Genomic DNA, 13,148 nt, shown 5'->3' on the forward strand with positions numbered 1-13,148 from the left:
CCATATTTCTTTTCCAAAGCAATTGTTCTCTGGCAGTCCTTATTAGCATTGTTCTCTATCCTGAAGTGATGGATTGTGTGTGGATTTATTTTCATCTGATAAGAAGTATCGTGCGGACACATAAATAGACAATAACAAATTGGGAACAGCTGTCTCTTTGTCAAATAGCGATGCAGAATTTCAAGTTTAACAACATCTAAAGCCTCTGTCCCAAGATCATCTGGGAGAATCAGTAGGGATAAGAAATTTCCAGTCACTTCTCATGTCATTACTAAGTATTACAAATAGTTCGCTGTGCGGCGATGTATAAGATTTGTCAGATTAATCGCATCAGTGACTTATGTCACGTGCCATGCAGCCCCAGTTTCAGGATCTTCTCTGAGTCTCTCTTCCATGAATACTGCAGTGAAGGATTCAAGGATGAGCCTGGCTATAGTCCCTTCCTGGGATGCATTCTTCCTCCCTAGTGTGGCTTCATTCCCATAGTTGCTGCAGAAAATGCTGTTTCCATTAAAGATGCAATGTATTATTAAGAATATATCTATTCTGTTATTGCTATCCTTAGTAGCTCATCAAAACACAATGCTTTGCAGATTGTGTTCCTGAGCCTGGATGTACCCAATGTAACGATCTCAGAATTTGAGAAAGCTGCGTTTTTGTTCACTTTGCATCAGGTCTCCCACAAGGTCTAATTTGCTGTAATATCAACCATCATTGTTTTCATTTCTTTATGATTCTCTACAGCAATTTGTATACAGTCAACCCTTGTTATCCTGCAGAAGTGTTTCCAGGGTACCTCTGAAGTGTCCACAGTGTGTGGATAATTAGTTCCTTATGTAAAATGGGGCAGTGTTTACATATATCATATTTTATTCACTCCCATATACTTCAAATCATACCTATATTGCTTATAGTACTTGATAAAATGTAAATACTGCCACTGGCCACTAACCAGCATTGTTTAGGGAACAGTGACAAGGATGAGAAGTTGTAGTGTGTTCATTACCAACACAAACATTTCCCTAAATCTCTCTATTCGTGGTTAGTAGAATCTGCTTATGTAAAACCCGAAGGCATGGGACCAAAGAAGGCACTCTATCTTCTCACCACGTTGTTCTTCATTTAATTATTTCTACTATATGTATGTGTGTATGCGCATATGTGTAGGTGTGCGTGGCTGTGAGTAGGCATGCATGTGTGTGAATTCGTGTAGAGTCCAGAGGATAACCTCAGGTCTCTCCCTGACCTGAAATTCATGAAGTCGGCCAGCCTGCTTGCTGGTGAGCCCCAGAGACCCACCTCTCTCTGCCTCACAAGCACGGGGTTGTGCCACCATGCCCAGCTGTTTTTACATGAGTTCTGAGACTCTAACACAGGTCCACCAGCTGGTATGGGCAAGCTAGCCAACTGAGCTGCCTCTGAGCCCTTCTATCATTGTTGAATAAAACTGGGAGATACCTTCCCCCACCAAAGGTAAGTATTTTGTAAGACTCTAAACTAAGTGAAATTCTCTAAAGCATTGTATTGACTAGCACATGTCTTTAAACATCACTGAAGAGAAAGAACACAGTAGGTTTGCCCTTTGTCTGGATAACCAGGTTCTAAAGGTCCTAAGCATTTAACCACTACTCCAAGACACGTAAGATCAGGGTTTCACTAGTAACAACGCACACGCATCGCCACTGAGTTAAATCAACTCTAATCTCTGCATTTGAAATAGGTTTACCATTACGTTTGAAGTCTTGATCAACTTATCAGATCTGATCGCCATTACTTTCACCGTGCTAGTGTGGCAGACAGTGAACGCTTTCAAAAGTAGGAGCAATGTCAACTCGGCTTTGCTAAGCTTTTCTAGGAAAAAGCTTTCCCTTCAACTCAAATCTCTTGTGTTTTGTTTGTTTGTTTGGTTGGTTGGTTGGTTGGTTGGTTTAGTTTTTTAGCTGAAATGGCAGCTAATCTAGTTTAAACCAAATAATACTGCAAGTAGATCTTGTTGTAGGACATCATAGACGATTATAGGGAACTAGCTCTTGTCCGTCCTACCAGCTCAGAGCAGAATTCCCACCCAGTCCAAGCTGTGGACTCACAACTACTCTGAGCAGCCAGTCCCTAAACCTCTAGACACAATCAGCCTGGTTTTTAGATGGATCTAAGGTTTGGTCCCCATTCGTCTAAGTCAGCTGATTCCCCCAGTCACAGTGATCAGTTAAGTAGACACAAGGAAAATCATTTTGGAGCTGGGTGGTTCCCACATGAAATCCCAGTACTGGGGAGGGTAAAATAAGAGGATTGCCTGGTTAAGGCCAAAGAGTGGGACTCTGGAAAGAGAGAGAGAGAGAGAGAGAGAGAGAGAGAGAGAGAGAGAGAGAGAGAGAGAAAGAAAGAAAGAAAGAAAGAAAGAAAGAAAGAAAGAAAGAAAGAAAGAAAGAAAGGAAGGAAGAGAGAGAGAGAGAAGAAGGAAGGAAGGAAGGAAGGAAGGAAGGAAGGAAGGAAGGAAGGAAGGAAGGAAGGAAGGAAGGAAGGAAGGAGAGAGAGAGGGGAAAAAGAAAAAAACTCTACTTGGATTTTAAAAACATATCTTAAGATGTCTATGACATCTCCAGAAAATGGCTAACTCCCTCATCTACATTAGCCCTCTAGGGTCAGTTTCTCACCCTGAGAACACAGACTGTAGCTCTCAGGAAGCACCCGGTAAATCCTGGGAAAGAAATGACTGCTGAAAGTTAAAAAAAAAAAAAAAGTAAGACATAGGTCCTGGGGACACGGGCGAGCTCCTTGAAGAAGAGTCCCTAAATCCAGCCTTTGTCCCAGCACTTCTCAGCTACATGAAGTCAATAAATCCCAGGCGACGTCACAGCTACTTATTCAAATTGGCTTCTATAGAGAAGACACTTAAATAAATATCTATCACTCACAATGGAAAATATCCCTCATCAAACCCAACTCCCTCTTATAGTTAGTTTTAATGTTACTTTTATCTCTTTTGTCTCTGTTTGTTGATTATATAGCTATACTTTGAATCAAGAAGAATTATGTCCTAAGTATTAAACAGAGAATAATAGTGTACAATAAAACACCAAAACATTTTGTTGGGAAAAATATCTGAGTATTTCTGATCTTCAGTTTTCTTATCAGAAGATGGAAATCACTTTAAAAAGCTTTCAGTGTCTTGTAGCAGTTACCTAAAAATATGGCATGTTGCAAGCTCTCGTATCCCTGGCACATAGTACTGGCTACCATTTAGATGCAAGGCAGATCGATAAAATAATAATGGTTCTACCCTTTATAGAACCCTGCTTTCTGTCTGCCAGACACTTTTTACAACCTGCCACTTTAAATTGCACTGGCCCCTGAAGGGCATCATGACTGCCATTTGTCAGATGCTAGAACCTAGGCTTGGAGAGGGCAAAAGTAAGCAGCTGGTAAGTGCAATGCCAGTGTAGAAAGCCAAGTTGGTTTTGACTTCAAACTTAAGTACTTTCTACTACCCCCAAGCTGTTGTCAAGAAAAAGGCAAGCAAGAGATACCGAGAAACTCATTTTCAGTTCTGAAAGCAATCAAGGCCGTTTCGGTAGAGAAACGGCCTCCTTGTAAGCAGGAGATATCTGTGAGAAACCACTTAGGCTATGGTGACAGCTCTCCTATGGGAAAAACACAGGAAGTTTTGAGGGCACACAATGTTGTTATTAGAGGACAGAAGCAAACCTTAGTACATCCAAGCTCATTTCTTCAAACCTAGCACAATGACAGGCAGGGTAGCCAATGGGGGCCATTTATACTCTGTTCATCTTGATCCAACAAATAGGAAGGCATGCAACACCTGACTGGTGAGCTTCAAAGAATGTACCATTCTCTGTGTGTTCTATTTTCCTTTCTGTTGCTGTGATAAAAGACATCGACCAAAAGCAACTTAGTAGGAGTGTATTTCATCTCAGAGGTCACAGTCCATCACTGAGGAGAGTCGGGGCAGAAAGATCTCCAAGTGGGAACTTCGAGCAGAAATCTGGGAGGGATGCTGCTTACAGGCTCATGCATAGCTAGCTTTCTAGCCCAGGACCAGGTGCCTACAGAATGGCACCACCCACGGTGGGCTAGGTCCTCCAACATCAACTATCAAGTCAATGCCTCCACAGACATAGGCCCATCTAATAGGCAATTCTTCTCTTAGCTTCAGGCTATGTCAACTCAACAATCAAAACTAACTAGCACACCCCTCTTAAGTATAGAGGACGGTGACTATTTATTTATTTATTTATTTTTATTCACTAATTTTGCTTTTTCATGCAGCTGATTTTTACACAAGCAGGTTTTCCAACTCTCCCTGTACCTATGGGGTGTGTTTGATTCTGGGGTTCAGCAGTAGCAGACCCATGGCAGCCCCTGCGGTTTTAAAGCCATGGTCAACATTCCAATATGACCCATAACAGAGTTTACATTTTGGTTTCCATCTGTGTAGCACTCGGGCTATCTCAGTGTGGAATTTAGGCATAATTTTGAAACCTTCAGCTGTAGGTATTCAGCAGACCGCGGTAGAAGATAAACTAAGACAAGTTCAGAGCACACCATGAAACCTGGTATGATGAGAGCATCGGGGTATGTGGTAAAGAAGGTGAAGAGAAGACGATCAGGTTCGGCCACGGGGTGTAATGGCGTGCTTACAAGGAAGGCAGAAAGGTTGGATTTGCTGTGGGAGAAGAACGTGGATGAAGTTTCTCAGTGGATGAAGAAGTGACACGGTAGTGTCCAAACCCCAGAGCGAAAGAACATGGCTGTTAGTTTTCGGTGCTGTCAAGAATGGGTATGCCTGGATCAATCCGCTTCCAGTGGCGGCTTCGTGAGTTTCTGAGTGAGGACTGAGAGTCCGCAATAACAGAGTAGACCTGGGCACAGAACTGAAGGGCTGCATAGGAGTTATCTGTGAGAAACCGCTTAGGCTATGGTGACAGCCCTCCTATGGGAAAAGTACAGGAAGGTTGGAGGCCTGCCTGAAAAGAAGTAATGGGCGACGCCTGAGCAGGTGGAAAGTGGGAGTCGGCAACCAGAGGTTGGGTCTGAAATGTGTCACGCAGAGATTTATTCTTGGCCACCAGAGATAGGGAAGCCAGGGCAGGAAAGAGATAGAGGATCAGCACTCTTATTATAGAGGAGGCACACCTTTGAAGACCTCTGGGGAAAGAAACATTGGTGGAGATCAGAGGCTCAAAGAGGGACTTTTCCAGAAATGGCCAAGGTGTAACGGGAGATTGGTGAGATGGAGAGGGATTAGAGCTCCTGGATTGGAGGGAAACATAAAAAACGCGGCAGAGCAGGGCACTTGCCCCCTCTCCCTAGTACGCCCACAGTTGAACGCAAAGTAGCTTTCTGCTCACCAGCCCATCTTGGGCTCCCGTTCCTGCTTTCTTCTTGGGCTGTAGTAATACCCTCACATCCTCTACTCTCCCTTTCCCCTTTCAACAATGAAGGGTGGCTTTGGGATGCTTAGGTTCGAGTCCCAACCCTGGCATGGATGCCCACTGTGCTGTCCATCTGGTTGTCACTGCAGTCCTCAGCGAGTTCCTTCTGTTACCCACTCCCGCCCCCCGCTGCCGCAGGCCAGCGCCCCTCCCGGGCGTGGGGTTTCTGTGATTTCCCCCGCCTTTGTTTCAGGGTCCCCTGAGACACGGACACCCAGTGCCTTCTCTTGAGATATCTGAAGATTCTTGGTTGGGGTCTAGGAGAGGACGGGGATGCCTGCGGTGCATGGACGCTCCTGGGCTACTGGCGGGGGCCGGGAGGAGGGAGCGCAGCGGGAGCCGCGGGGGCAGCGCTGCAGAAGGGGAGGAGAATGGGGAGGAGCTGGGGGGCCGGCGGGCGGGGAAGGAGGGGTCTTAAGGGGCGGCGAGCCCAGGTCGTACTTCCTCGGAGCCTGGTGATAAGCGACGCTCCCACCTTCGCCTCTAACTCGCTGCCGCCACCCTGCCCAGTGTCCTCCGGAGTCCCGGACCCGAGCACGGTGAGCGCGGTGCAGAGGCCGGGCCGCTGCGGGCACCGAGGGTGCTGGGAGGAGGGGGATGAATCTGTGGGACCCGAAGAAGTTTCTAGGGTCTGAGCGGGGCCCAGCGCCTTCACTCTCACCCTTTTCTCTCTTCCGCAGATGTGGAAACGCTGGCTGGCGCTCTCGCTGGTGACCATCGCCCTGGTCCACGGCGAGGTAGGTGACCGGTCTCTGGGGTTTGCGCCCCAGCGGTCGAGTGTGCACTCTAGGGATGCTCTCTGGGGGTGGGACTGAAGGTCCCCCAGCCTTTCGATGGAGTGGGATTCTGGCACGCTAGTAGCAGAAATTCTACCTAACAAACTTAGATCTCAATTCTTGAAATAGTTTGGGCCATAAGCTGGAGCCCCACCACGCCTAATATGGAGGGAGGCTGGGGAGTGGGGAGAGAGGACAGACTGGGTGGATAGGAGCAGAGGCGGCGGCCAGAGCAGCCGCAGAGTTCAAAAAGGCGCCTTGAGTTCTGTTCACTTCAGAGGAAACAGAGAATAGTTACGGACTTTTTCTTTCCAAGTCTTTCCTAGCGGGGTGGGGGTGGGGGGGACTTAAAAGATTTTTTTTTTTTAACAGCAAAATGAAATTTCCTTTCTCCTTCATAGAGTGAATTGAGATTTCCTGAAATGCATTTTCTTCTTTGTAAAATGTCCTGGATTTTTGTTGTTGTCGTTGTTATTATCTGGGCCCCATAAGAGCCTTTTATAATCCAAATTTCCCCTTAAACTCGGTTGAGCAAATGCAGGAATCTGCGGCTCTACCCTTTGGGGGCCTCTGGTTTCCAGTTAAAACATGTAGAGTCTCTCTCTCTTTCTCTCTCTCTCTCTCTCTCTCTCTCTCTCTCTCTCTCTCTCTCTCATGTTTTCTTTTCAACTCCAGTGACCTTCCTGAGACACTACAAACAAACCAACAAACCCTATGGCACAAGCCCCTCCATTAACTCAAAGGTTTAGGGACAGAAAATAAACAATTCTAAATTCCCTGGGCTCCAGTCTCCAGAAAAGTGAGGTCAGAAACTAAACATTTGATAATTGTGGCAGGAAATGTGGAAAGAATTAAAACGCATGAGAGAGAAGAAATGGAATGCACATTACAAAAGAAATAGCTCCCTGGTGGGTGGTTTATAGCCCCTCAGAGTTTTTCTTTCACTTTACAGTTTAGCCCCACCCTTTGCATCACAGCTTGAGTCAATCCCAGAATTAATAAATGCACACAGTCTTCAGGACTTTAAACACACACACACTGTACTGGTGTGTGTTCCTTTAATTCACTGTATCATTGATTGAGCTAGAAGCAGTTTATTTTTATTTCTAGAGAAATAAAAGCAGCAAGTATTTATTAGGTAGCTACCACTTGTATTAAGATTCTACTTTAATCATAGGGGAACTGAGTCAGAGAAGTTTGTGCAACTTACAAAATAAGTTATAATAGTGAGGGCAAGATGCAAACTCAAGCCATCTGGCTCTAGACTCCAGACAGTTCATCACTACCTGGCCGGCTTACAAACATGAGGGCTTAGAATTTTACCAAGTGTTTTGTGTCTGCTCGGATCACTTCTACCACTTCTTTTAAAGCCTTTCAGCCCTGTGAGTTGGGCTTTGTTAGTTCCATTTTACAGAGCAGGGAACAAAGTTAAGGAAACGCATTAAATGGCCCATGCTCAGACAACTGATTAGCTTTGGAAGTAGATCAGTATATGACCAGCTCCCTCTACCTTTCAGATACACCTTGAGCCCCGTTTGCTCCTCAGCCATTTTCTTTGAGTGGCGGAAATAGCCTCCGTTTTTTAACCCTGGTTAAAGAATGCTCCTCCATCCTTGTGATGGCCCTCAACACTGTTAGCCAGTGGCTCTCACCTTTAATTCCAACACATTAGAAGCAAAGGCAGGTAGAGCTTTGTGAGTTCAAAGCCAGCCTAGTCTACCTAGTGAGTTTCAGAACAGCTAGGGCTACACAGTGAGACCCTGATGATTAAGATGATGATAAAATAGCCAGGCAGTGGTGACACATGCCTTTGTTCCCAGCACTCAGGAGGCGGAGGCAGATGGATCTCTGTGAGTTCGAAACTAGCCTGGTCTACAAAGAGTTCCAGGACAGTCAGGGCTACACAGAGAAACCAAACAAAAAATAATTAGTCAGTCAATAAAAAGAGAGCTACTCTTCTGTGATAGATGAAGTGAATTCTTGGTTAATTTCACAACCAGCTTAGGAATTGCCAACCACTTTGTGAAAAGACAGAACCGTTTGCAGAAGTCAGGACTCTGTGTCTCGTCAGCACGAGACTGTGAGTCCCAAGGTCTGGGATCTGTTCTAGGTAACCTACTCCTCACTCCAGCCTCCTCATCCCACTGCACAGCAGAGAACAGCTCACTCCAGGTAGGAAGGGCCCCTCACTGCAATTTCCCGCTGGAGCTCTATGGAAGAACATTCAGTTCCCAGGAAAAACCTGCAGACAAAGAGGCAAAGTGCTGAGGCATGAAAACCAGGGGAGCTGGTGCAGAAGAGAGGCCGTGAAGTCAGGACACACGGACAGTGAAGAGGGATCCCAGGCAAGAGCCATAACCGCACATTTCATAACTTCACTGTCCTAAGGATTATTATCTTTTAATCAACCAAGCCTTTGGTGCCTGCCCTTCCAGATAACACTTGGCAAGTTTTAATGCACATGCTAAATACTACATCTTTACTCATGGGTGAAAAAAGTAAATTAACCCTCTCCGTGGGAGACGTGACTTGGAATACATTTTATACACTATAGTTGCAGTTAATGATGCTTGCAGTGGAGGGTTTTTTTCCTTGTTAACTATAAGAACATTCAGCAAACACTCAAGTATGGTATTTCTAGTCTTTTGGCATGAGTCCATTTTAGCAAAATTTAAATCTGCTACGTTGTGCAAATATTGTTGAATTCTGAGAGAGAGAGAGAGAGAGAGAGAGAGAGAGAGAGAGAGGCATAGAAGATACAGAGAATTTTCTTGGTGCTCTTTGCTTTAATAATCAAACCCAAAGATTTATTTCATTTATTTCACTTTTTTAAAAAGCTACGATTGTTTTACAAATTCTGTTGGTTTTTGAAAAAGCCCAAAGCTTTTGGAGTCAGCTTTCAGAAGCAGAGCTGTTCCTTCTTGGGTAAGGGTGGCTGTGATGTTCTTAATGCTAGTGTATAAATTCTCTTTGGTTGGATATGAGAAACTGCTACTAAGTCTCACTAAGGGCAAGTATTACATTGTTTCCGTGTATTTTCAATGCTCTTATTCTTGCCACCTCAGAGTAACACTACAGCTGTTTGTTCCCTTTGTAGTTTCTCTACTTTACCTCCAGGATGTCCCTGCAGCCAGCCTCCATCACAATAATGCCCCACCCATGTGAGCACACACCCACATGCTCTTCAGAGCTCTGCACACAGCTCTAGATATACACATATTGGACAGGACTAGGCTCTAGTTGGGGCAGCAGCAGAGGGAAGGCTTCTACTAACATTCATCCCTTGGCCTGCTCTCTCTTTCCATGCCCCTTCTACTGAAATGACCACTATTGGGGGGGTTATGCAATTGGGGGACCAAGGGTAGTATAGACAATTCCAGGTATAACTTTGTGTGCCCTGGGAGTCTTGAGGAGTGTAATTTAGTTCCTCTGACATGACAGGCTAGAGGAGACACACAGCCCAACTGCCAGCTTCAAGAGGACAATGTCAGTAAGTGTCCGGTGTCCCCCTATGCACCCTGGCTTAGTTTTACTCTGCATTCTGGGTCTAGGAATTCATTATGATAAATTACATATACAAGGGACAGATTTACCGAGGAGATCACTCATTCCAGCAAGGAATCCACACTTGAGCCATGAGCTGGGAGTGTGTCTCTTGAGACAGTAGTGTGGAGAGGCAATAACAGCTCCACAGACAGATGCGCTGTGCTTAGCTGTTAGGCATGCCATGCTAGCAGACTGTCAGGGCTTTGTCCCTAGGAAGCCACACTGCTTAATGGCATTTACACCTCCTCACGTGCATGTAGTTAACCACTAGGTTAGTATCTGCCAGGCTGGGAAGGGTTGGGAGTGCCTCTGCATTCTACAGAATTGTTCATGAGTCTACAGAGTAAACCTCCCACCCCCACCCCCAACTACAGCTTCAGAAAGAGCACTTGCAGCTTACACATTAGCTAGCAAAATGATCTCCTGTTTATCCTGTAGCAAATAAACTACTTGCTGTGATTCTAAAGGTGCCGTTGGGAATTGAGAAGTTGAAGCATAGCTAGACACCACTGAAGAGCCAAAACAGATGGGCAAGCACCTGGCAGATGGGAGTGCTGCTGCTTCCAAGGTCTTTGGAAGGTGGATGCATTATAGTTCCTACTGAAGTGGACTGGGTCACAGGACGCTTGGGCCAACATGTTGAAAGGCTGTAGTAGGAAGTGGCTGTAGAGATTATGGTTGAGTTGGATATAAGGATATAAGAAGTGGTTGAGGGGGGCGGGGGGCCTGGAGAGATGGCTCAGAGGTTAAGAGCACTGATTGCTCTTCCAGAGGTCCTGAGTTCAATTCCCAGCAACCACATGGTGGCTCACAACCATCTATAGTGGGATCTGATGCCCTCTTCTGGTGTGTCTGAAGACAGTAACACTGTATTCATCATATATCAAGTAAATAAATAAGATTTAGAAGAAGGAGGAGGAAGAGGAGGAGAGGAAAAAGAAGAAGGAGGAGGAGGAAAAGAGGGAGGAGGAAGAGGAGGAGGAAGAGGAAGAGGAGGAGGAGGAAGAGAAGGAGGAAGAGGAGGAGGAGGAAGAGGAGGAGGAGGAAGAGGAGGAGGAGAAGGAAGTTGGCTAGACAGCAGCACAAGCCTGGACAAGAATTAAAAATAAAAGATAAGCTGTAAATACCCAGGGCCACATTGATGGATTGGAAATGTGATGGTTTCTTTCTTTCTTTTTTTTTTTTTTTCGAGACAGGGTTTTTCTTTATAGCCCTGGCTGTCCTGGAACTCACTTTGTAGACCAGGCTGGCCTCGAACTCAGAAATCCACCTGCCTCTGCCTCCCATGTGCTGGGATTAAAGGCGTGCACCACCATGCCCGGTGTGATGGTTTCTTTTTCTTTCTCCTCTTCACATAACTGGACATGCAGAAGAACACTTTGAACAATCATCTATTTTATTGACTTCATAATAATACCAGCTGTTATATTACTAGGACAAATTAAGTATGTTAGTTCTGTAAGTCAGATGAAGAGTGACCTTGGAGATTAAATACATACATCTTCCCAGGTTGCCCAACTCCAAACTCTGTGGCTTTGGCAAGGATGCTCTCTCCAAGAGTGAGCCACGAAGGGCCCAGAACTTCCCTTCACTGTTTCCATCAGGTAACAGTGCCTGGCCCAGGTCAAGAATGCTCTGCATACACATTGAGGAATCCAGCATGTTGTGCAAGGCTTGATTTCTATGCTCTTTCCTTGTAGCCTACTGGTGGGTCAGGAGCAGCAAGTGCTAAAAGATGATATTAGATTAGAATAACATCATTAGCAAGTGAACTCAAGGACAGCCTGGTCAACGTAGAAAGTTCTAGACCAGCCAGACCTACATAGTAAGACCCAATTTCAAAAAGAATTTTTTCTGTTATATTGACATAGGTTCTCCCATAATTTTGAAAATCCCCTTTTTGTTTTTAAAGGTTCATTTATTTTATTTTATGTCTATGAATATTCTACCTGCATGTATGTCTTGTGTACTTTTTCCCTTTAGAGGTCAGAAAAGGGTATATGCCCCTGGAACAGAAGTTTAGAGATGGTTGTAATCTTCCATGTGGGTGCTGGGAATCAAACCTGCGTCTTCTACAAGAACAAGTGCTCTTAACCTCTGAGCCATCTCTCCAGCTCTCAAATTGTCTCTAAGTTAATAAAATCCATACATCTATAATATGTAGCTTGATGACCTTTTACAGCGGGACATTCTCAGGTAGCCACTCCCCCAGTGAAGACAGAGGAAGCTGGTGAAGAAAGGCTCTGAGTTCAAGGCAGAAAAGTCACATAGTGGAACTGTGTGTCAAAGGGTTTGCTCCAGCATGCATTTCATCATTCCTTGGTGAAGAGAGAGTTTTTAGTCAGTATCTTGGTGTGTAGTGACATTTGGCAGATTCTTAGGTCTATGTTTTAGCAATACTAAATTTTTACAAATCAGTGAAAAGGTTAACTCATTCTCTCCAGGAGTCTTGTGATTTAGATGTTACATAAGTATTTGGATGTGTAGCTAATTGTTACATTTAAGGAGAGTCTCCATAAGATGCCAATCATGTTATTTAGAAGAGCTGTAAAATTAGAACTACCCAGACATGTAGTTGAAGAAGGGAGGGTACAGCCATGGGTACCATTCTGGGCTGAATTGGAAAACCTTGCCCATAGGGGTAGTTTTATTCTTTGTTCCAGTCTTTTCTGTATTTTCTAAACTTTTTTGAATGTATCTTAGCTTCATGTCGCATGAGAACACAATCCTAACTTTTTTCTCATGTGTATGGTCATGTGACCTATGTGTAAGGGTCAATATTGACATGTGTGTGGATACTTAATGGGGCGTCATGGGTATGTATGTAAATGTATGTGGAGTCCCAAGGTTGATGTTGAATGTCTTTCTCTATCCTTCTCCACCTTTCTAGCCAAGGAATCTCAGTTACACCCAGAGCTCAGAGATATGACTAGACATTGATCTTACGCTAAGGGTTTCCTGTCTCTGCCTTCAAAGTACAGGGCTGTAGGGAGACCACCATGCCTGTCCAGCATTTATGTGTATTCTGAGCATCTGATTCCATTTCTCAGATTTGTACAGGTAATGCTTTTCCACTGAGCCATCTCCCAAGCCCAGCATTAACTTTTTCTTTAAAGTGACATTAGGAGGATAAATTCTTCTTGTAAAAGGAAATGGTCACAGGAATTCTCTTGACGATGAAATATCAAAAAGAATAGGAGTAACAGGGAATATGGACACTATAGAAAGTGAGGTTCAACAACTAGTGTGTCTTCCAGAGAATTGATCACGTCAGTAGTAATATGTGATGATCTTATTAAACACCATAGGCAATGAAAATAAGACCTGCCAACACTGGAGTAAATGGCCTGCTGAGCTCGTGTGAACAAAGCAT

At 44.7% G+C, this 13,148-nt stretch overlaps 1 protein-coding gene across 1 annotated transcript in view; it reads left to right on the forward strand.

Annotated features, from left to right (window-relative positions):
- The first annotated feature begins 5,824 nt into the window (after positions 1-5,824).
- Fstl1 (follistatin like 1) overlaps positions 5,825-13,148 on the forward strand; it is a 53,512-nt gene continuing 46,188 nt past the window's right edge. The window contains exons 1-2 of the mRNA XM_021185316.3: positions 5,825-5,992; positions 6,134-6,190. Coding sequence (XP_021040975.2) covers positions 5,825-5,992; positions 6,134-6,190 — 225 coding nt within the window. The remainder of the gene's footprint in view (positions 5,993-6,133; positions 6,191-13,148) is intronic.

This window comes from Mus caroli, unplaced genomic scaffold (genome assembly GCF_978045245.1).
Source record: "Mus caroli unplaced genomic scaffold, Mus_caroli_1 scaffold_17, whole genome shotgun sequence".
NCBI classification, from domain to species: Eukaryota; Metazoa; Chordata; class Mammalia; order Rodentia; family Muridae; genus Mus; species Mus caroli.